Source organism: Eschrichtius robustus, chromosome 16 (assembly GCF_028021215.1).
Source record: "Eschrichtius robustus isolate mEscRob2 chromosome 16, mEscRob2.pri, whole genome shotgun sequence".
In the NCBI taxonomy this organism is placed as follows: domain Eukaryota; kingdom Metazoa; phylum Chordata; class Mammalia; order Artiodactyla; family Eschrichtiidae; genus Eschrichtius; species Eschrichtius robustus.
The window spans coordinates 2,030,433-2,052,761 of NC_090839.1; the positions used below are offsets into that span (position 1 = coordinate 2,030,433).

A 22,329-nucleotide genomic window follows, 5' to 3' on the forward strand; every position below is an offset into this window, starting at 1 on the left:
GCGGGGAGACTGGTTTGCTTTCTTGGTGTTACGCCTTTCAGCCTGGACAAAAATCGAGACTCCTCTCCCTGACTCTCCCCTTGGAGAGAACAGAGCCGTCATCTCAAAGGCCCGTGTAGACGTTGCTCACAGCAGGGAAGGCCTGACGACTGCCGTTACCCTGACACTTTGGCGGCAAGAGGTCTGGCGCCCGGCATGTTCTGAAGGACACAGGAAAGGGAAGGCCCGCTGGGCCAGGGGTGGCGGGTGCTGAGGCCTGACGGGCATGGTGGCCCCGGGCTGGGGGTGCCCGCCGCCCGAGACCAGGGCGTTCTTGCCGGCGTCTCCTGTTCACAAGAACAGAAATTCCCTACAGGCGCTGAACCTGCCTAAGCGCTTTGCCAGCACCGAGTCCAGGCCTCCGCTGGCCGCGTCCTCTGATCTGGACCCGTCGTATCTACAAGCTACGAAAGAGGGACGTTTGACGCTGATTGTGTGTTTAGCTAATACTAACTTGTCGGTTGGGACGGAGTTCTGGGAGCCATCTGGGAGGGGGTGGGGGCCTCCAGGGGCAGCTCTCCGTCTGCCTGGAAGCAGGGACGGGTGTGAGAAGCACCCCCTCCGTTGACGTGTCCCCCCGCTGGCTGCTGCAGCCTCGGCCTGTGTGATGCAGGCGAGATGCAGGGGCCCTGGCAGTGATGAGGCGAGGCGCGGGGGGAAGAGAGCTGGAAGGGGGCAGTGAGACGGACTCTGCATCCGGCTCTCCTGGGTGGGGGGAGGCAGGGCGCCTGGTGCCCCAAGGGGTCCGAGTCGCAGGCTGCGCCTGGCACACCCATCCTTGGGGTGAGCCCAGGGGACCAAGGAGGCCTCAGGATTCCAGTGGGGAGAGTTCACAGCTGTCTGGGCCCCCCACCATATTCACCCTTAGAACTTCAACTGGAGGATGAGCTTTCCAGAAACAAACAAAAACAAGGTTCCAGCTCACATCTCACCAACCCTGACACCACCAGCAATCCTGAATGGCCACACCTTCAGACACTGGGACAATCCTCATGGGCCGCCTGACCCTGAGCGATCTGCATAGCACGGCTTCACAGGGGGGGCGTCCCCTCCCTTCGGCAGGCCACCCCGCCCGCCACGTCCGGGAGACGGCAGTCTGCGTAGGGGCATCGGCACGTGACACCGGTGACCACTGCCTCCGTCCACGCGTCCCTCCCCAGCAGTCATGGACGGGGTCAGGATGGACGGAGCCCAGCACGGGCCTCCCTCAGGCCACAGGCCGGAGCCCGTCTCCCCAGCTCAGCTCAGCTCCGGGAGGGTGGATGGAGTTAGTGATGAGTTTGGTTTGGGGAAGAACCCTGACGTCCAGGGGGGACACACCCACGCAGATCGCGCACACACGTGCACACTCAAGCGCATCTTTGAGGCCGAGGCTGTTTAGGAAAGAGGAGGACCATGGCCCCGGGGCAGGCCGTGGGCTGGGGAGTGGATCAGAGACCCCCCCCCCCCCCCCCCCCCCCCGATGGAGAGCACGCGGAGCCTGTGAAACCCCTCCCCCGCCCCTCCCGAGGCCTCCCCTGGCCCCGGGAGCAGGTGTGAGGTGGGGCTCCGACACCAAGTCCTGCCCGCGGCCGGTGGCAGCCTAGGCCCCTCCCTGGGGAGCCCGAGAGCAGGCCAGGATCCCCCAGGTGGCGGCTCTCCTGCCGGCCTGAGGCGCCTTCACACCCAGAACGGCTGTCCCTGGGAGATGCTGGGCGAAGGGCTGCCCCAGCGCCTCTTCTCACGCAGCCGCGGACAGACACAGCAGGGGGCTCCCTGGCGGGGCCTCCGGACACAGCCCCTGTCGCTGCGCTGTGGAGCTGACTCTGGAGTCTGGCTTGGGAGTCAGACTGCCCCTCAGGAGGCACGGCCAGCTCTGAGAGCTGGAGCAGCTACCTGGCCCTGCAGCTGCGGGCCGCTGACACGGGTGCAAAGGAAAGGAGACTGTTTCTGGCGGGTGTGGGACAGACGCACGTGTGGGAAAGATGGCACAGCGAAGGCAGGGCTGTCCCGGCATTCGGAGCTGACCTTTGCCGTCCACATCAGCTCACGAGCATCAGAAACTGGTCCAGAGGAGCAGGGCAGGGGAGGAGTCTGCCAGTCTCCCCCTGGTCGTCTCCAGCCTCCTGGAACCCCGGTGAGAATCAGGTCTCCCTGCAGCCCGCACAGCCCCGCCGGTGGCCAGAGGCGTCCAGAGCCTTCGGGGGTCTGCACTGGTGAGGGTTCGCTGGGCCTCTGGCGGGGCCCTCGGGAGTCTGATCTAGAGGGTGGAGGGCTCATGCCAGGGTTTGGTGGCATGCCGGCTGGTTTTGGTTGTGGTTTCCTGGGACACCGTACTCTCTTGGACCAAAGGCAGTGGGGACCTGGGTGGCATTCAGGGTCACAGTTGGCCCTGGGGGAGGCCTCATGATTGACTGGGGGGCCCTGGGGATGGCCAAGGGCAGAGATGGCGGAGCATCAGGGACAGCCCCTGGGAACCCCACCTGCCCAGCTATTTCCAGCGTCTGGGAGTCGGGGGCGGTGGACACTTCCGTGGAAGCCCAGTTGTACAGCGGGCCTCTGGTCCACTGGCTTGGCCCGCCCCAGGGGCACTCGCTGCTGCAGCAGCTGCAGGTGGGGCCTCCGGCCTCGGGGACCCCCAAGGGGCCCGGGAGACCCCAACTGTGCACAGCAAAGCGTGAGGACTCAGAAGGCTTATGGCGTTTGGACCCCAAACTGTTTTTGTCAATTTTGTCAAGCGTGTCACCCACTTTTTTTCTTGATAGAAGATCGGAAAAAAGGACACATTCTCCCCAATTCCTTAATGCGTGCCTTCAGAGCTGGGACTGGCCGGGGTTGGGGGCGCTCAGGACGGGCTAGGGGGGACTTGGTCTGTCCGCTTGCTCCTAGTTGCTCCTGAGTGTGAGGGAATCTGATACATGTACCGAAAGGCACTTGCATTTTCTTTTTAAACAGCGCTTCTGTCCTAAGAAATTCAGGTTCAGACCGTGCCTCTGCTCTCCTTAGTGCTGAGTCAGCTGCCGTGCTGGGGGCGGCCGCGGGCGGACAAGTGTTCGTGCCAGACAGCTCGGTGCGGGGGGCGGGCGGGGACCCCGCACACACGGCCGGGTGGCGCGGCCGCGGGCGTCGGGAAGGCCCGCTGTCTCCTCCCGTCCGTCCGTCCGTCCGAGCGCTGTTCTCGTTCCGCCGGGGCGGGGGGGCTGCTTACTCCTCCTCGCCGCCTGCGTACAGGTCCGCCAGCTTCTTGAACCTGGGCCCCCAGTCGTTCAGGTAATCGTAGTCCTGGCTCCCGGAGCTGGACGAGCTCAGGGAGCTGACGGAGCCCGCGCTGGAGCCGCTGCCCTCGTAGTCGAAGACCAGCAGCGAGTCGTAGGGCGGCGCCGTGGGGTCGTTGTCGGCCGCCCGGAGTCCCTGGGGGCCGTGGAGACATGGGTTAGGGTGCGGGGCGGGGGCCGGAGGGGCGCCCAGGAAGCGGAGCTGGGGAGGCAGGTTGGGGAGGCTCAGTGATGGGGCCTTGTATGCAGTAGGTGCTCAATAAGTGCTCCTGCGTGTCAGGGAAAGGCGCCTCAGAGACCCGAGTAGGGGCGCGGTGTTTGCAGAATGAGCTGTGGAAGAGGCCTGGGGGCAGCGCACACAGCCAGGCGGAGGGCCGGCCGGGGCCTGTGCGAGAGGCCAGCCTCCACGAGTCCCTGGTGGTTGCCACAGGGCGGTGAACCCGGCGTGGGTGTCAGACACCTGAAGTTGTTACCGTGAGTGTGCGCGGGAGCAAACAGGGATGTAGCAGGTGTGGCTGGAGCCCCTGCCCGTGCCCGTGCCCCGGCCCCGTTTCCCCAGTGCCTGATGCTGGGACCCCTGGCCAGGCCACCTCCAGCACTCTGGCCACTGGCCAAGGGCACCCCTGGGCAGCTCCCACCCTGCGACCGTGGGAGGGGTGGACACACTTCCCAGGGGGGCGGGACAGCTTGGAGGGTTCCCCGCCCCGACTCCAGGGGTCTCCCGCAGGACGGCCCGGGGGCCCGTGCTGGTCACTGCCTAACCCTGCCCTGGTTAGGGAGGGGAGTACCTTTTCCATTATTCAGTACGGAATGGTCGGTCACTTCCATTTCTGCTTTCCTCTAAGTTGTTTAAAAGTGGGCTTTTGATTGTCGATTGGGGAGGACGTAGTTTTTGGAGTTTTAAAAATTTTATTACACTGTAGATGGTAAATGTTGTCTAAGCTGAATCGGCTTTTGGGCAGTCATAAAAATTTCATTTACGGCCTGAGACATGGTCTGTTTTGTGGAATGTTCTGAGAAATCTCTTTGTGTCTCTGCCGAACCACTCCCTGGGTTCTATTCCGCTTAAATAAATCCTTTTAAAGTCCGGTTCTGACGTAGGTGGAGAAAAAAGTGTTGTCAGCCCCTCTCAAAGTACAGTCGTGTTAGAGACGGGGTGGGGGTAAATCCACAGGGACCCACGCCGGCTACACGGGGCACGGAGGGCACCCCGTCTGTGGGAGCCACGGTGGGCGCGGAGGTACTGGCTGCCCGGGACGCAGCAGCTGGCGGGGAGAGCGTCTGGGGTGCAGCCACGTGCCCTGGCTCACGCTGTCCCTCGGCTTTACCGCACAGGAGGATGGGAGCAGAGGTGGGAGGCCTGCTCTTGACGCCCTTGGACATGTCAGTTGGGCATCTTGGGCTCAGCTTCAAGAGGTGGGTCAGCTTTCCTTGCAAAGGGGATGATCAAAGGGACGCTGTTGGCTGGGACTTTGATGCTACATCGTCTCCAGACCCCAGGCGTCAGGATGGGTGACACGGGCGTGTGGTCAGGTGGCAGCTCTGGAATGACGCCCACCTCCCAGGCCGTCCCCAATGCCCTGTATGTGGAGGGGGGAGGGGGCAGCCTGTGCGTCTGGTTATCGGGGTTGAGTGGACACTGCGGAGGCCTCTCCCGATCGCTGCAGACAGGAGTCTGGGGTCAGAGCCACCTCGCTGGTCCCCTTCCTGTTCTTGCCTGGACTGCGGCCTCAAGTTCCAACAATCTTGCTAAGCCCTGTGTGTTTGTCCTCACCGGGGGCGGGGGCAGGTTAGTCCTTCTGCAGCGGGGATGCTAAACCGAGGGGCTCCCCGCCGGCAGGAGCAGGGCCGGCGTGAACCCAGGTCTGGATCTGCCTGCTCAGCCCGACGCCGGGCCCCAGAGAAGTGGGCTTTTTCTTGTCTGTGTTAACAGGTTTGCGCACCCGTCGCTGCTGGGCTACCCACCTCGCTGATGAAGTCCCCGATGTCTCCTGGGTGGGGCACCACGGGCCTGGCCGGGTACCGGGGCTCGGCGCCCACCGGCCGCTCGTCCACCCGCCGCACCCCGGGGGCCTTGCTCAGCACGTGCTCCACGGCCTCCGGCTGCTGCAGCTGGCTGAGGTCGTAGTCCTGGGGGCGCAGGGGAGTCAGGGAAGGCGGTCCGCGGGGATAACAGGCAGACACCCCAGATGAGTCCTGTTCTGTGACCGGGCCCTGAGCGTATCCACTGACCTATTCCGGGTCCCCCGGGGGCTCCCCCGTCCTAGTCCCTCACCTGGTCTCTCCTTCCTGAAATGCTCACCCCACCTCTGTGCATCCAAATCCTGCCCGTCCTCAAGGCACCTGTGGGGTCTGCGCCCCCTGCTGCCTTCCCCCTGGGGTCGACCCCCTCCCCCATCTGCTCAGCTGCCACCACATTCCTCATGTGTTCCTGGGAACAGCTGGACCTGAGGCTGCTGTTACGCCCAGTTCACGGGGGGTGGTCACTAAGCTTTAATGGGCTAAGGCTCGCCCTGAGTCCCCAGCGACCAACTGGGCAGCGCCCCAGGTCCACCCTCCCCGAGCCCGGGGTGCAGGGCGTGTGTGCTCCGCCAGGGCTGGGAGGGTGTCCCCACACGTCCCTGCTGCCCCGGCCGCGGGCCTCACCTGGTCCTCCTCGCCGCCCCCCTCCTCGTCGTACTTGAGGATGTTGTCACGGACGTCGTCCTCGGGGTCGATGAGCAGCTGCTTCGTGTGGCGCTCCTTCTCCCGCCGCCTCATCCACACGACGAACAGCAGGACCATGGCTGTGGGGCAGGGGGCACGCGTGAGCAGGTGCGCGTGTGTCTGCACGGGGGCGTGCATGCGCGGGAAGGTGCGCACGCGTGGCCGCCAGCGCCTGTGTCCGTTATCGGGCGCCCGGTTGGGCGGGGCTTCTGGAAGTCTCCTGGCAGGTAGAGCGGGGCCAGGAGATGGGGCCGTGGGCAGACCTGGGCCCCTCCTCCCGTCACCCCAGGACCAGCTGCACTCACTGAGCAGGATGATGATGCAGATGAGGATGGCCACGATGGCGCCGGTGCCCAGCCCGGCTGCTGCCACCGCGCCCATGGTGCTGCAGTCGCCGTTCTCGTCGCACGGGCACACCTTGACTTTGATGATGGACGTATTGGACAGGGGCGGGTTCCCCGAGTCCGTGACGATGATGGGGACGTCGTACACCCCGGCCTCCAGGTACAGGATGCGCAGGCTGAGCTGGGCGTAGTCACCTGGTGCGAGTGACGGGACGGGCTCCGCTCACTGAGCAGCCAGCCCTCCTTTCTGAGCGAGACTAACGAAGGCAAAGACTCGGCCCGATAGTGTGAACATCTAACACGCCTGTTTGGCTAAGACACGTGTAGACATGCGCACATGTGCGCGCACACACACTGCGTTATACCGTAAGGTTGAGACGTTGGCAATTCAAGAATAGAGCAGTTGGACTTCCCTGGTGGCGCAGTGGTTAAGAATCCACCTGCCAATGCAGGGGACACGGGTTCGAGCCTTGGTGTGGGAAGATCCCACATGTCGCGGAGCAACTAAGCCCGTGCACCACAACTACTGAGCCTGCGCTCTAGAGCCCGCGTGCTGCAACTACTGAGCCCACATGCCACAACTACAGAAGCCCGTGTGCCTAGAGCCCGTGCTCCGCAACAAGAGAAGACACCGCAATTAGAGGCCCGCGCACTGCCACAAAGTGTAGCCCCCGCTCGCCACAACTAGAGAAAAGCCTGCGTGCAGCAACGAAGACCCAACACAGCCCAGGAAAAAAAAAAAAAAGAGGATTAGAGCAGTTACAACACGAAGAATGAAGAAATTATTTCCTTAATATACAAAGAGTTCTACCAAATCAATTAGAAAAAAACCCCATTTTCAAAGAAAAATAGGCAGGGACATTGAACAGATGATTCACAGAGGCAAAAAATGGCCAGTAAATAAATGAAACAATGTCCACTGGCAGTCAAAAAATACAAGTGGAAACTGATTTTGGCTAAAAGAATTGGAAAAATGCTTTTTAAAACAATATTCAGTATTGGTAAGGGCTTGGGGAACAAGCAAATGCCATCAGAACTTCAGAACTTGGATGCCCTTTCTATCAAGGCCACGGCTAGGAAAGTGCCCTCAGGAAATATGTTGGTTAGGGTCCGTCCCATCATTTGGTGACTGGCATAGGAAGTGGTCTGCAGTTATAGCCACTGGGATGGTCAAGGCTGAGCTTGTTAAAATGATGAGATTGGGGCCTGCTCTGGGGGCCTCCTTGGCGGCCGAGCCCTGGAGCAGGCAGGGGCCCCCACCCCACAGGAAGGGGCTGCGCGACCCTCCTGTGAAGGGGTGACGGGCCCCTGGGGGTCTGCGCCCTGGACTCAGTCTGATTTTCCCAGTGGCAGGGCTGCCAGTGGGCTGGTGCCCGAGGCAGGCTCACCGTTGAGGCGGGTGATGGTCCAGTTCTTCCGCACGCTCGCTGGAACGAAGGGCAGCTCGAAGACGTAGGGGCCGATGTTGGGGTCGACGTCCGCGTCGGCCGCTGTGATGTTGATGGTGTCCAGGCTGGGCTTCTCGCAGATCTGCGCCTCCTTGGGCAGCAGCTCAGGGGCGTTGTCATTGATGTCAATGAGATAGATTTGGAGGGTCCCGGTGCCGCTGGCCGGAGGGATCCCTGTGGGCCGGACACGGGTGATCACATGGGTCACTCCTGGGCTCCATGACCACAGACCCACGGTGTGCATGGGACCACCCCCAGCCCCCACCCAGGACGGACCCCCAGCCCCACCCAGGACGGACCCCCAGTCCCACCCAGGACGGACCCCCAACCCCACCCAGGACGGACCCCTAGTCCCACCCAGGACGGACCCAGTCCCACCCAGGACGGACCCCCAATCCCACCCAGGACGGACCCCCAGCCCCACCCAGGACGGACCCCCAGTCCCACCCAGGACAGACCCAGCCCCACCCAGGACGGACCCCCAATCCCACCCAGGACGGACCCCCAGTCCCACCCAGGACAGACCCAGTCCCACCCAGGACGGACCCCCAGCCCCACCCGGGACAGACCCAGCCCCACCTGGGACAGACCCCAGCTGACCACAGCCCCACACGCACACTGACACTCTGCCGTATGACATACGCAGCTGCTCCGCTGCACACACACAGGAACTGCACACACCTGTACACGTGTGGCTGTCCCGTCCCCAAACCCCGCCAACGCCCAGCCCCTGCCTCGGCCCAGGCCCACGGTGGGGGTGGACCAGTGCTGAGCGGCCAGAGGTGGCCTGTCTGTCCTCCGTGTTCTGACCGTGGCCCTGCCCTTTGGTGGCAACTCTGACCCCGTCATTAACGACTGCGTTTCTTGGCTGAGGCAGGCGGAGCATGTAAAACATCCATCCCATAGTGCGTCTCTGTGATCTCCCAGGCAATGCATCAGAGCACGTTTAAGGCGACCAGCTTGGTGCCTGATGTGACAGGTGGCCGATGACACAGCTCACAGTCAGGAGCAGCACGGACGGGTTCTATTAATGCGAGCGGGACTTGTGCTCCGTTTCCGGTGTCTTCCTCGTGCTTTCCACTGCTCCGGCCACCGATTCGTTAAAATCACGTTCTAATCTCAGTGCTCCAGCTGCTGCTCAGAGCAGCTTTCCCCGACCACGGCCTGGCACTCATCGTGGCTGGCTGAGGGGCTGGGCCTCTGTGGATCCCGGGGGGTGAGGGAGGTGGGCAGGAGGCTGCGGGATGGTCACCAGGTCCCAGCTTTCAGCTGCTGTTGACCAAACCTTTGTGCAGCGGCTACTCTAGCTCCTGAAGCTTCATTTATGCAGCTGATCCCAGAACCCACGTGGCACGGGCCTGGCATGGGGCCTCGGCATGTGCCCTTTCCTGACTCTGGGACTCCCCTCCCCGCCCCACCTTCCCCTGGCTTGTCCTGATCCCGCAGGTCCTGGGCCCACAGCAGGTCACTCGTAGCCAACAGTGCAGCAGGAGGCCCCGGTCACTCTCCCATCCTCCATTTGGTTCTTTTCCAGCACCTCCCGTTCCCTGAAATTATCTGGCTGACTTGTTTCACACTCGTCTCCCTGGGGCAGAGACTGCTGAGTTGTCCCTAATATCCATTTCCTCTTTGTTCCTTGATAAAAGAACCGAAGCCCCAAACTTCACCTGGGCTCATCACTGCCCAACCAGAAGACGACATTCCTCAGCATCCCTTGCAGCGAGATGTGGCTTCGTGACTGAGTTCTGGCCTTCATGAGCTGTGAGTGGAAGTCCTTAGGAGGGCTGGGATGTGCCCTTGACCTCCCCTCTCCTCCTGTTTGCCAGAATGTGGTCATGATGGCTGGAGCACCAGCAGCTGTTCTGGGCCATGCTGTAGCTTGCCAAGGACACGGGAGTGGCCAGAGTGAGCCTGGTTTCTCATACCTGACCCTGGGCTGCCTGCTTCCAGTCTTCTTTTATGCGGGAGAAAGTAAACCTCCATCTTGTTAAGATTGCTGTAATTATTATGCAGCCAAACCTGGTTCAAGCTGACACACTGGCCTCTAGAATGTCACCCATGCAAAGGAGGAGGCTCTTGTCTGTTCTGCTCACAGATGGGATAGTGCCTGGCACATGGCAGGAGCCCAGGGAGTCGTAACAGTGGTGGTAACACTGCCCAGCTCCCCTGGCGCCCACGCGAGAGCAAATGACCTGGGCGCCTGCGTCAGTGAACCACCAAGCCCAGGGCATCGAATGGGCGAGGGTGAGGGCGGGCCCCCCGTCTCCCTGCCTCCCTGCCCCTGGGCGCACCGTTGTCAGCTGCCAGGAAGGTGGCCTCATAGACGTTGTTTTTGACGTAGAGAGACTCGCGGTCGAGGATGGCCGCCGTGCTGATCTGGCCGTTGGTGGCATTAATGTGCAGCCAGTTCGCTGGGTCCGACAGCTTTGAGTATCTGCGGGGGAGGGGGGAGGGGTGAGGGGTGAGGCGAGGGACTGGGGGAGCCCCTCCTGGCCGCCCTCCTGCCGAGCTCACGCGGGATGGGGGTGGGGGGGTCCTCCCACGCGGGACGGTGACAAGAGCGGCTGGAAGTCTCCAAGGAGGACGGGCTATTTAACCTCACAAGGACCCTGGGAGGCAGATTCTCCCATCGCCCCCTTTACAGGCGGGGAGACGGAGGGGCAGAGGGGGCCGCTGACTCGCAAAATCATAAGCACAGGAGCGCCAAGCGGGGTCAGGACCCAGCCTGACTCCAGATGCGGCTGAACGTCCTTCAAGCTTTTCCCGCCGTCTTGTGTCAGGGCAGCCTGGCGGCCGGAGATGCCAGCTGCCCCGACGGCTTCCCTGCGTGGGGACACCACAAGTCGGGGATACCCCTAAGCACCCACCCGGGACTTTCTGGGTTGCAGGTTTCACTGGGCGTCCAGGACTCTTCTCTACGGAGGACGGGGCACCCCGTTCCCAGGGCCCGAGGGTGCTCTGTGGGCCCACCTCACGGCCTGCTGCATGAACCGGTCGGGGTCCACTGCCGAAAACGTGGTTAGCACGGTGCCGGTGGGCACGCCCTCCTCCAGGCGGATCAGCTTGTGGTTCGAGGGGAAGTAGGGGGCCTCATTGATGTCCATGACGGAGATGGTCACCCCCGCCGTCGACTGGAAGGACAGCTGGATGCCGCTGGCCAGGGGCGCCTGGTTGGACACCATCACGGTCAGCATGAACGCTCTGTTCAGCTCATAGTCGACCGCCTGGAATGAGAGGCGCCGAGACGGGGAGTTGGCTTGGGTGCCCGCGAGGCCGGCAGGGAGGGTGGTGCCCGTGGGGCTGCTTGGTCTGCAGCCGCCCTGCTCTGGGCCCAGGAGGTCAGCCCCGAGGGATGCTGTCCCCCAGCTTCCCACGTCATGGAGTAGCCGTAGCTGGGCTCCTCGGGGGCTACAGCTCCCGCCGGGCACACCTCCCCGCCAGCGGCTCCGGCACTCATCAAGCATTAGGAGTGCCGGGGCCCCACCCTGCTCCCTGCAGCCTAGCAGGTCAAGGCCCTGGCTGTTGTCCATCCAGGGTGCCTCACCAGGTGTGGTGGGTGGAAGGGTGGCCTCCAAGGATACGTCCCCCTGGAACCTGTGACTGTGACCTTTGGCAAATAGGGTTTTTGTAGATGTAATGAAGTTAAAGGTCTTGAGAGGGAGTCACCCTGGATTGAGGTGGCCCCCAATTCCAGCTTGGGTGCCCTGTGAGTTAGGGGAGGGAGACTGGAGACACAGAAAGGGGCCAGGTGAAGACAGAGGCACAGGCCGGGGTAACGCAGCTCCGAGCCAGGGATGGCCGACAACCCCCAGAAGCTGGACGGGGCAGGAGGGATCCTCCCCAGAACCTCCAGAGGGAGCACGGTCCCGCCAATGCCTTGATTTTGGACGTTTGGCCTCCAGAGCTGTGAGAGAGCATCCTTCAGTTGTTCTAACCCACCTGGTCTGTGGTAAGTTGCTACAGCAGCCCCAGGACACCAACAAACCAGGTCTCACGGGGCCCCCTCACCTCTGTGCGTGGCCCTTGCGTGACCATTCTCTCCAGTTAACACACATTTTGGGGCTGTCAGGACCCCGGCTGATAAATGCTAGTATGGTTCTATTGTCTGTAGTTCTAGCATCTGCGGGGTACGATCAGTCTCGGGGGGTATTCTTCACATTTTGAGGGGGGACGGAAGCACTTGGGGCCCCGAGATGTGTAATTATTCCTGGCAAAGCTTGCAACAGTCTCACTAGAAAACAGGCAACACAGCACACTGCAGCTGCATTTGAATAATTCTGCTTAGACACCTGCGAAGTATCACGTGCCCAAGAATATTCCCTGACGTATCATCTGTATCATTCACAGAGGATATATACTGCTGTCAGCCCAGGTACCCACAGCCCTGGCTGGGTGGATGAGCTGCGTCCGCACAGTGGGACATTCGCAGCTGTCAGAACGAACCAGGAAGATACACGTGGGAACAGGGCGATCTCCAGGATCGACTGGTGAGCAGCAAAGGCAACATCCACTGCAGGCTGCCTCTTGTGTAAAAGGGGGAGAGGGACATGAATTTGCATGTGTATCTGCTCACATCTGCAAAAAGAAATGCTGAAAGGATGAACCAAAAAACTCATAAAAACAGTCACCCGTGAGCAGAGGGAAGGAATAGGGTGGAGGGAACGTCTGGAGGTGTGAGTTTGCTGCGTATGTTTTGCCACATAGCTTTGATCTTGGAGCCATGTAAAATCTTACATTCTCACATTTTAGGTATTACAAGTAAACTTGTATATATAAAGCAATCTCTGAAAATTAGAAACAAACTGAATTAAATTAAACTAACTATATATCGATGGTAATATAACTCCCAAGAAAATAATGATTTCTCGTGACTGGGACGGCATTTAGATGGTAAGTCCTTCATGGGATTTACTCTAACGACAACAGTTATTGCAAAGAAATCTTAAATTCATTTGGTCCTCTTGCTGTTGGTAGGGATTTTGGATTTGTTATTTTTTAAGCTTTTTATGTCCAATTGGCTCTCCATATCCGTGGGTTCCACATCCGTGGATTTAACCAACCACAGATTGAATACATTTGAAAAAAATTCCAGAAATTTAAAACCTGAATTTGCCTCACACAGGCAACGATTTACACAGCACTGACATGGTATTAGGTATCATAAGTTAAAGTACACGGGAGAGTGCGTGTAGGTTATATGCAAATATTCGGTTGGCCAAAAAGTTCTCATGGAAAAACCCGAACGAACTTTTTTGGCCAACCCAATACTATGCCATTTTGTATAAGGGACTTGAGCATCTGTGGATTTTGGTATCTACCTGTGGGGGTGTGTGCCCTGGAACCAATCCCCCATGGATACCGAGGGGTGATTGTATATTGTAGGTTAAAGTAAATAAGCAATTATATTACTGTTGTTAGGAACCAAGATTTTCAGTGTAAGAGAAATGAGATCAAGTATAAAATCAACAAAGGTAAGTAAAACCCTCCAATGTTCAATTTGGATGAAATGATCATGTGAATCGGCGAAGTAGATTTGAGGTTGTCAGGAAGCACATGCTCTGAAATGTTACTTCTTTGCTCTGCCCTGACAACATCCAGTAGCAATGGCAGCAGCCGCAGTGAGCACCTCTTGTGTCTGGATGTTGGTTTCTAAGTACCACTCCTCGCTAGAGGAATGGCCCATCCAGATGTGAGGCAAGAGATCAGCAAGACGAACCTGGGCTGTCCACTCAGGTCCCAACACAAGGATGTAGCAGAAGCACCCAGAACCAGCTGCCAGAGGAGCCCCCTAGCCAGAGGTCAAGACCAGTAATAACTGCAGCTGACCAAAACACACTGAGTGTATAAAAATCTGCACACTCTTAACCGTGACGAGAAAGTGAAAAACCCAATTTCACTGACTGCTTTTGGATTTACCCAGGTCCTCATCTCTGGAAGCTGTGGACAGTCACTTTCCCTGGCAAAAGGGGACTTTGCAGGCATGATGAAGTTAAGGGTCTTGAGCTGGGAGGTGGTCCTGGATTACCCAGGTGGGCCCTACATGCCGCCACAGGGTCGTTATGGGCTCCTGACCTCCAGAAAAGTGCGAGGGTAAATGCGTGTCGTGCTACGCAATTGTTACGGCAGCCGCCTGGATGCAGGTGGTGACACTGCCTGTTGCTGGCTCTCCAGCTCTGCTCTGAGAATCGGAAGTAAAGGTGGAGAACGAAGCCTCATTTTTGCCTTTTCTGTTGAACTGCATTAACTTCACGTTCCTATTTAGTGGCTGAAAACAACATAGATTTGTTATCTTACAGTTCTGGGGGCCAGAAGTCAGAAGTCTGTGCTAAGGTTGGGGTGTGGGCAGGGCTGGTTACTTCTGGAGGCTCCTGGACGCCTTTTCTGGCTCTGTCTGAGAGGCGCCTGTGCTCTCGGCCCCTCCCTCCGTCTTCAAAGCGGCAACTCAGCATCTTCCAGTCTGTCTCTCTCAGACCTCTGCTGCATCCTCAGGTCTCCTCTGACTCTGGTCCTCCTGCGTCACTCTTATAAGGACCCCGCGATTACTTGGGGGCCCCCCAGGACTATCCAGGGTAACCTCCCATCTCAAGATCCTTAACTTAATCACATCTGCAAAGTCCCCTTTGCCACATATGCACAGATGTGGGAGATTGGGACCTGGGTGGGCATCTTTGGGTGGGTGTTGTTCTGACAGCGGCAGGCCTGCATTTCAGCATCATCGCAGGGATCTTTTATGTAGAAGCATTCTAGCCGAGGACTGTACAAGGAATGATAGGATTGTAAAGCACCATTTTATACCGCCTAATGAAGAAATTAACTTGGCAATGACCATCAATAGATGATGCGACCAGCAGATGGAGGCGGGTGGAGAGCTGTGTCTTTGCAGACTGCTTGCTGGTCGTAACGGGAGGAGTCAGCTCCACGGTGATGGGAGCAGGCTGTCACCGCCGGAGCCCACTGGTCAGGCTCAGATGGCTGTGCGTGGGACAACCAGGCTCCTCGCCGTGGAAGGGCCCTTCAGGTCTACAGCCCTGGTTACAGAAGAGCGGAGAGCGAGGGACCAGATACACCGAGGGGAAGCGATCGGACAGATTCAGCACCGCAGACCCTGCGTTTGTGACAGGTCAGAGGTGGGGGGAATGTTCTAGATTATGAGAGATTCAAGAGACGGCACAACCGAATGCAACGTGGGGACCCTGTTTGGATCCAGATTTGAAAAACCATACCACAAAGAGACACTTTTGGAAAATTAAGGGCAATTAAATGTAGACTCATATTGGAGATCACAGAGGCGTGGCTGGCTGTCTCAGGTGCCGCAACGGCTGTGGCTGTGTGAGCAGAGGTCCTGGACTTAGAACCACACTGCAGCAAAACATGGATGGAGCGACACGGCAGCACGCTAGTTAACTGTGAAGCTGAAGTGGCAGATGAGGGTATACCCGTCTCTCTTGCTTCTAGGTGCGCTTGGAAACGTCTGTGATAAATAGTGTGACACATTTCTGCTCACAGGGGAACTGATCGCCTCGTGGGACCAGTTGTCCTGCGAGCCCTGGGGGTGCTGGTGACGGGGCCCGCCGCCGTGCTGCCCTGCCTGCTGCTTACCTGGCCGGGAGGCGCCTCCGCTGATCTGGTCCAGCCCTGCCCCATCGCCGGGCTCCCACTGCAGCTCAGCCTTGATTTTTGTGAGTATTTACAATCATACATCTGGTGCATCAAACCCATGCCTTCTCAGCTCCTGCTACTAAGTAAGGTATTGCGTACGAGAAGGAGTTTACTATAAAGTGAGTACTAGTGCTGGGTAGGTGTGGAAAAGGGACGGAGACGTGGCTCCCGAAGCTGCAGTGCCTGCCCGACGGGAATGCCTGGAGGTGGCCGCAGAGATCAGGGTTCTGCGCCGACACTCTCGTCGTCCTCCCCACTGTCCCCCCGGCTGACCTTGTGGGAGACCCCGTCCTCTGCAGCCGTGGTCTCCTCATCTGCTGAAGGAAGGGGTGTTCCCTGCAGACCCCCTGGAGCCCCCGGTGAGAAGCCACGTCCCTCCCTGGCGCTTGCCTCTTCATGGCTGAGGTTCCCCCACCTCCGCTGCCGCCGCCGCCGCCGCCAAGAACTAAGCAGCTGCCAGGCCTCCAGCCCCTCCCCCAGGGCCCCCAAGCGTTGGCGGGGGATGGGGGCGACTCCACTTAAATATACTGCTTCATAAAATCACGGTGGTTGTGCCTCTGAAGAAGTCACTAAAGGAAGTGGTCCTTCTCCCGTATTTATCCGTTCGTGTCCCTGGAGGACAGGGAATAATGCTACACGTCATGCATTAAAAATTGTGTCACCAGTCTGAGTGAGGACACCTTCCAGAAAGATTATCATGGCCAACGGAAGTCTGTCGGAGGGCAAGATAAAACATATTGGTAACGGAGAAATCAATGGGTAATTTGCTGCAACAGTTTCAACCAGAGGCCGGACAGCCTCACTGGGCCTCCGCTCAGCTGCCTCCCCCAGATGTGGCCACGACCCTTCACTCAAAGCCCAGGGGCCGGGTCTGCACCCTGAGGGGGAGCAGCCCAGCGTGGGTGCAGGCTCATGGGGCAGGGCTGGGGGCGCACCAGTGCACGTGGGGGACCCGTCCCGGAGGCTCGGGGTGAAGCGCTTTCGCTCAGAGCCTTGCTCTGGGAGCTGCTGGGGCTGGTGGGAAGGAGGGGCCAGAGGCTACCGCGACCCCCGAACTGGCCTGCTCCCGGTGTTCCTGCCACCCTGACCCTCCTCCGGGCACCTGGGGCACAGCTCACTCACTGCCTCGGGCAAGCCTTGTCGCTGCCCGGCGGGGAAGCAGAAGAGGCCGATTCTTGGCTTCTGAGCTTCAAAAGCTGAGGGCCAGGTGCGAGGGAGAAGGTGGGAGAGTTACCTTTTGGGGGGTGGGTGGCAGGTCAGGCCTGCAGAGTCCCTGGGGTCACGTGACCGGTCCTGCTGAGGCTGCCTCTGCCCCTGGCAGGTCGGGCGCAGTCCTTTGCCCTTGGACACTGGGGTGGCACGCGCTGAGCCCGAGTATCATTCCTGTTACGTCTGTCTCAGGGCACGTGGCGGGGGCAGAGCTCGGGGAGCCTAGCAGGAGGCGAGGCGAGCACCCACCTTCACCACGGTGACCATGCCCTCGTTGGTGACGGGGTCCGTGCGGACAATGAAGTGGCCCGAGGGGTCCCCGCTGATGATGCGGTAGACGGCGTTCCAGTTCGGGGAGTGGGGCTGGTCTCGGTCCATCACAGTGAGGTTTGCGACCACCGTCTCCACCCGGTTTTCGGGGACTTCACCTGCGTACTGCGAAGTGTAAGAAAAGACAACATTACGAACCCGTGCAGAAGCCTGGAGAGGCCGGAGAAGGTTCTCTGCTGACCCTGGCGGGGGGGGGCCTCTGCTTCCAGCTGCTCCCAGACACAGTGACTCCCACAGGTTGGCCCATCCCATGTCCGTGCCGACGAGGTGGCGTCCAGAGAGGGCTCTGCTTCCTCCAGCGGAGGCCCCGCGAGGCCCGAGGCGCATCTGCACGTATCCGCCTCCAAACTAAGCCCTGCCTGTGCACGCATGCCAGGCCTCCCTCCTAAATTCCCTTCCAGCCCTTCCCATAGGCAGCAGGGGACCAACGCAAATACCTGGGGCTTGCAAGAGACTATAACAATGTGCTCACAAAATGGGAAACGAACAGGAGTGGGGACGCAGCTGCAGAGGGCTTCCCGAGCTGAACCATCTCTGGGCTCCTGCCATCCCGGTGGTCCCCGACATGGGCTTAGGGCCTGGGGTCAGCAGCTGCAGATGTGCAGATGACCAAACACAGAGCCTCAACCCTTTCTTTCCCGCCGCAGCAGTGAGGGCTGCAAACCACGCCCATCGGTGAGTGGGGTTCACGTGGCCGCAGTAGTTACGGGCAGGCAAAGACTGTGTGCGTGGCGGGGCGTGTTGGTGCTGGTGTCGAGGTGGTGATGGAAATCTGAGCACCTCTCATCAGGCGAGAGTCACTGCTGTGCAGCTGTGGCCCAGCTCAGAAGAGCCCCGAGCTCGGTTTACTGCTGTGCTGTCACAGTCTTGAAATTCTTCATAATTTGCGAACGAGGGCCCTGCGTTCTTATTTGGCACTAGGCCATGCAAATCGTGTGGCCATTCTGTCACAGTGCAGTGTGCTTTTGAGCCACAAAACCTGGAGACAAAGTTTGAACAAAAATCTGAGGATTTCCAGTTGTGTTCACAGCAGCTCAGCCCTAACGATGGTTACCGAGTGCCCACTCTGTGCCAGGTACTGTCCTTGCATTCTGCTGGTTCCTCAGGAGAGCCCCATTCTTATCCCCATTTTGCAGATGAAGAAACAGAAGCAAGAGAGGTTAAGAGACCTTGGCACAGCCCAGAGAAAGCACAGCTCAGGGAAACCGCCGAGTGACTGCCGGAGCCTGGATCCAGCCATGCCTGAAGACAATGCAGCTTCTGTGAGAAAAGGAGATTCTCTTCTTGTTTCAGTTACCAGGGTCAGTGTAGTGGGCATCAGTAGGCTGTCTGACTCTCCAGCACCTTCTGAATTCCCTTCTTTATTTTCCAGAAACGTGCTTTCTCGCCCTCCTCTACTGCCACGACCTGGTCAGGTGATCTAGAACCTGCCAGTGGGACACACCTTCATGACTTTGATTCAGAAGAGAGGCAGAGAGACCTTGTGCTTTGGCGCCTGCAGTGGCAGAAGGTGGGTGGTAGCACCGTGTCCAGCGATGGAGATGGGAGCTGAGGTATCTGCGGCCCGTGGCAGCGGAAGGTGGGGGTACTCCCGGCGGAGCCCCCCGACCTGATGCACCCGGCTCTCGGAGTTTGTGGCCACTCACGTGCTTTGGCAGCTACTGTCTTAAATAATCAGGGTGGGTTCTGGTGCCGTCACCTGACGGGCCCCCCCCGCCATAGCCCAGTTTCAGTGCAACCCATGGGGGCCCTGTTGGGCGCCTCCACCCACTCTGCTCTGGTCCCCCGAGAATACGGGCCTGTGGTTTCACGGCATGGGGAGAGCTGCGTGTCCCGGAGACCAGTTCCTTTCAGACTTCTGGGTGCAGTTTATTTGAAAAGTCTATTTTAATTCATGCAAGTTTAATAAAGGTTCACAAAGAAGTGCCTTAAGCTGGTAAGTCTGGCTTAGGATTTTCTTATTAACCTTCCCCTAGCCATAATGAGTTTTAAATTTAATTTTTTTGGGTTTTCAGGCACAGGGAAAGCCTCTCCCACGCCCCGTGGGATGTAAAGGCAGATATCTGGGAAAGGAAGAATTGGAAGAGTGTTGGAACGGAATTTCTTGCATAGCTGTAATCCAGAATTCACATGCACCCCCATCTCGAGAGGCCGGGTGGATTTCCTATTCGTGCCTGGGCCTTCCAGCACAATCCCAGCTCCTCCGCAGAAATCCGTGTGGCTCCCAGGGGAGGGTCACATTAGCAGAGTGGAGGATTTGGGTGGGAACAGTGAAGCCCAGCCAGGATTTAGGGAAGACCCCTCAGCCAGGCCGAGAGGACCGAGGATGGCAGAGCCTGTCCCCACAGACCCGGGGACCATCAGGGCACCTGCTCCTTGGGGGATGCCCAGCTCCCTGAGATGATGCTTTTGTTTCTGGCTCCAGCATTCGAACCATCGCCGGTCCCAGCGCGGCTCAGGCCTGAGGACCTGACCCTCCCCCAGCTGCCTTCCCTCTGGGCCCTGGACCCGGGTATGGCCGAGGGTGTTAACTGCGAGGGGGGTGCCCCCCACCCAGTCCTCTCCTGAGCCAGGAACTCAGGGATCGCCCTGGAAGCCCCGTCCAGCCAGCATGCAGTCAAGGCCCCGCCCGCCTTGGAGCCCCAGGGGCTGCGTTGGCTTCTGTTGGAAAACATGCATTCTCCTCTGACATTCCGATGGTTTTAATTTTTGTTTTGTTTTGAGTTTATCATTTGCAGTCAGAATTTCTAAGCCTCCCCTCCTTCTCTCCCTCACAGCCCACGGCACTTCCGAGCTCCTTCTCTCTTCTTTTCATTTTTCCGCAGCGCCAGGCCCCGGGGGCTCTGGCCCAGGGATGCGCGCCGAGGCACTGGTGCAGGGGAGCGGGAGGTGGTAGTGGCACAACGTTCCGGCGATTTTAACTTTTGAAATTTAGTTTCCTCTCCAGTAAAACAGTGACGATTTCTGTTGGCTTCTGAGTTTGGAATCAGAATCTCACGGGTGGGACCAGTGGCTCATAACGGGGGACCTTGCGGCTGACGTCCATCCTCCTCTACCCACAGGGAGGAGCCTGGGGCCCGGGTGGTGACTCTGGAGCCTTGTCCCCTCCTTGCGGTGCTGCTGTGAGAACAGGTGAGTGACGCCCGGGACGTGGCCCTTGGGACGCCAGCTCAGGGAGAGGACCCTGGAGCACCTCCCCAGCTTTTTGGTTCACAGATGGGCTTGATCACCCCCTTTCCAGAAAGAAGGGCTACTGGGTGCTTGCTGTCCTCTCTTCTGTCTTCAGAGGACCTTGGGAGGGTACCCACCATGATCTCACCCCCCCCCCCCTTTTTAAAAATATTTAGCCTAATTTTATTCATGCTTGCCTTGGAATGGGGAATAGGTCATCCAGTCAAATATACAGTAAAGACAAACGTGTCCTATCACGTACAGTCTTGAACTGTAGTGCGATGTGCCTTAAGGACTCCCATCCTCCCTTTCTTAACAGATGAGGAAACTGGACTTGGAATGCATGTTCTGGTGCCTCCACCGTGAACCCCTCGCCCGCTGAAGGCAGAGCCGGGACCCTGTCTGCTCCGCCGCCCCGTCCGTGCCCCTGCGATGGAGGTCAGGTACCACCCGTGGCGTGTTTAGGGCAGAGAACAAACTTCCCTGTAGGTGAGCGGATGCTCCCAGCTTCACCTTGAGCCGTGAAACACTTACGCGTCAAGAGGGGAAAACGTTCCGATGCTCAGAGAGGTCCGACTATCAGCCCAAGGGCACAAAGCTAGGAGGGACCCGAGGGTGGGGTGGGGGGCGCAGAACGGGGCTTCCCGACTCCAGGAGACCCTCCTGTGGGCCTGTGTGTGGCTGGGTCTCAGGGCTTTGCTCCAGGACCTGAGGATGAGGCAGAGGGAGGCCCTGGGGTCGGGTCTGCGGCTGTGTCCTGGGGGCCTCGGCCCTACCCCAGTGGCCCCGCCTCACCCTGCAGGGGTGCTGAGGTCAGTGGGCCCTCTGACGGCCAGACAGCCTCGTAGTGGCAGCAAGCAGAGCGCAGGCTCGGAGCAGGCGAAGGGAAAATGACTTCTAATTAACATTTAAGAATAGGAATCGGATCATGCAAATCCCCCCCCCCACCCCACCTCTTCAGCTTCTGCTGATTGTTCTTGATTAAGCTCGATAAAATTAGCCAGGCTGTGCAGGGGGTGCGGCCAGCCCTGGGCCTTCGCCCGCCCACCCCCACTGAGCCCAGCAGACGGTGTCCTGGGGCCCTGCCTTCCACCCGTCCCGAGGGGGACATGTCATAATGTGCGACCCCGGGACATTAGCAACCCCAGCCATGCCAACCCACACACATCCACGCCGCCGCCCCACAGCCCCGGCTGTAAGCAGGCCGGGCCTCGATGTGCTGTCCTGGCCTCCAGGGCCCGGGCCTGGCTGAGGCTGACTCGGGTGGAGGAGGGGCGGGGGCGACGCCGGGAAGAGGCGGCCGTTCCGAAAGCCCGGGGGAGCATTCTCCTGACGAACAGTCCCGGGAGCCAGGCTGTGCCCACCTTTCCTTCATCCAGGCGTGCAGGCGGGAACCTTCCCCTGGGATGTGCCCCAAGGCACCTCCTTGGGTCACATGCAAACTCCCTCCTGGGTCTCAGTGTAATTCCCGGGCTGCCCCTTTTTCAGGCGTGTATGCGGAGCCGGGGGTATCTTGTTGAGCACCTCCCCTGCCCTCGTGTGGACACCCCAGTGCAAACGGATCAGGAAGGTCCACCGCCCCCTCCTTTTCTCCTCCCCATCACTTCCTCACAGGCCGTCTAGGACCCGGCCTTTCCAGGGGATCAGCGGGTGTTTGCAGGGCGGCGGGCGTGCAGGAGGGCAGACGAGGTTCAGGCTAGAAGCAGGAGGAGCCACGTGGGGGCCAGAGCAGGGCGGACCAGGGCTCGTCGGAGCCAGACCAGGGCTCGGGGCAGTGGGAGGAAGTGGTCCCCCGCGGACCTGCCCCGCGGGAGCTCGGGTGTGAGGGCAGCCCCGGGGCCCCTCTCTGGAGCTGCGGAAGCCCGGGAAGGCAGGGCTGCTCCATCTCAGAAGGGGACGGGGGACACATTCGGGGTCTTGAAGGACAGAGCTGTGGTGCGAAGGTGGGCCCGAGGAAGCAGGAGGTGTGGGTTGGACTCTGTCTCACTGTGTGACCTCGGGCAGCCCGGAATTACCCCTCTGGGCCTCAGGTGTCTCTGGTGGAAAAAGGGACAGCAGCTGTTTTCCTGACGGAGAAAACCCTCTTCTTAGGAAATGCACTCAGAAGCCTTTAGATGTGAGGGCATCATGCATACTACCGATTCTCAAGCAGCTCAGAAAGAATTCCGT

At 59.5% G+C, this 22,329-nt stretch overlaps 1 protein-coding gene across 2 annotated transcripts in view; it reads right to left on the minus strand.

Moving 5' to 3' along the window:
• Window positions 1–3,222: 3,222 nt before the first annotated feature.
• The window catches only part of CDH4 (cadherin 4), a 563,832-nt gene continuing 544,725 nt past the window's right edge, over window positions 3,223–22,329 (minus strand). For both annotated transcript variants that reach the window (XM_068565975.1, XM_068565976.1), the window contains 8 exons: window positions 16,909–17,094; window positions 10,762–11,015; window positions 10,083–10,225; window positions 7,732–7,965; window positions 6,305–6,538; window positions 5,940–6,079; window positions 5,259–5,423; window positions 3,223–3,429 (listed from right to left, as the gene is read on the minus strand). In XM_068565975.1, the coding sequence (XP_068422076.1) occupies window positions 3,223–3,429; window positions 5,259–5,423; window positions 5,940–6,079; window positions 6,305–6,538; window positions 7,732–7,965; window positions 10,083–10,225; window positions 10,762–11,015; window positions 16,909–17,094 (1,563 nt within the window). The remainder of the gene's footprint in view (window positions 3,430–5,258; window positions 5,424–5,939; window positions 6,080–6,304; window positions 6,539–7,731; window positions 7,966–10,082; window positions 10,226–10,761; window positions 11,016–16,908; window positions 17,095–22,329) is intronic.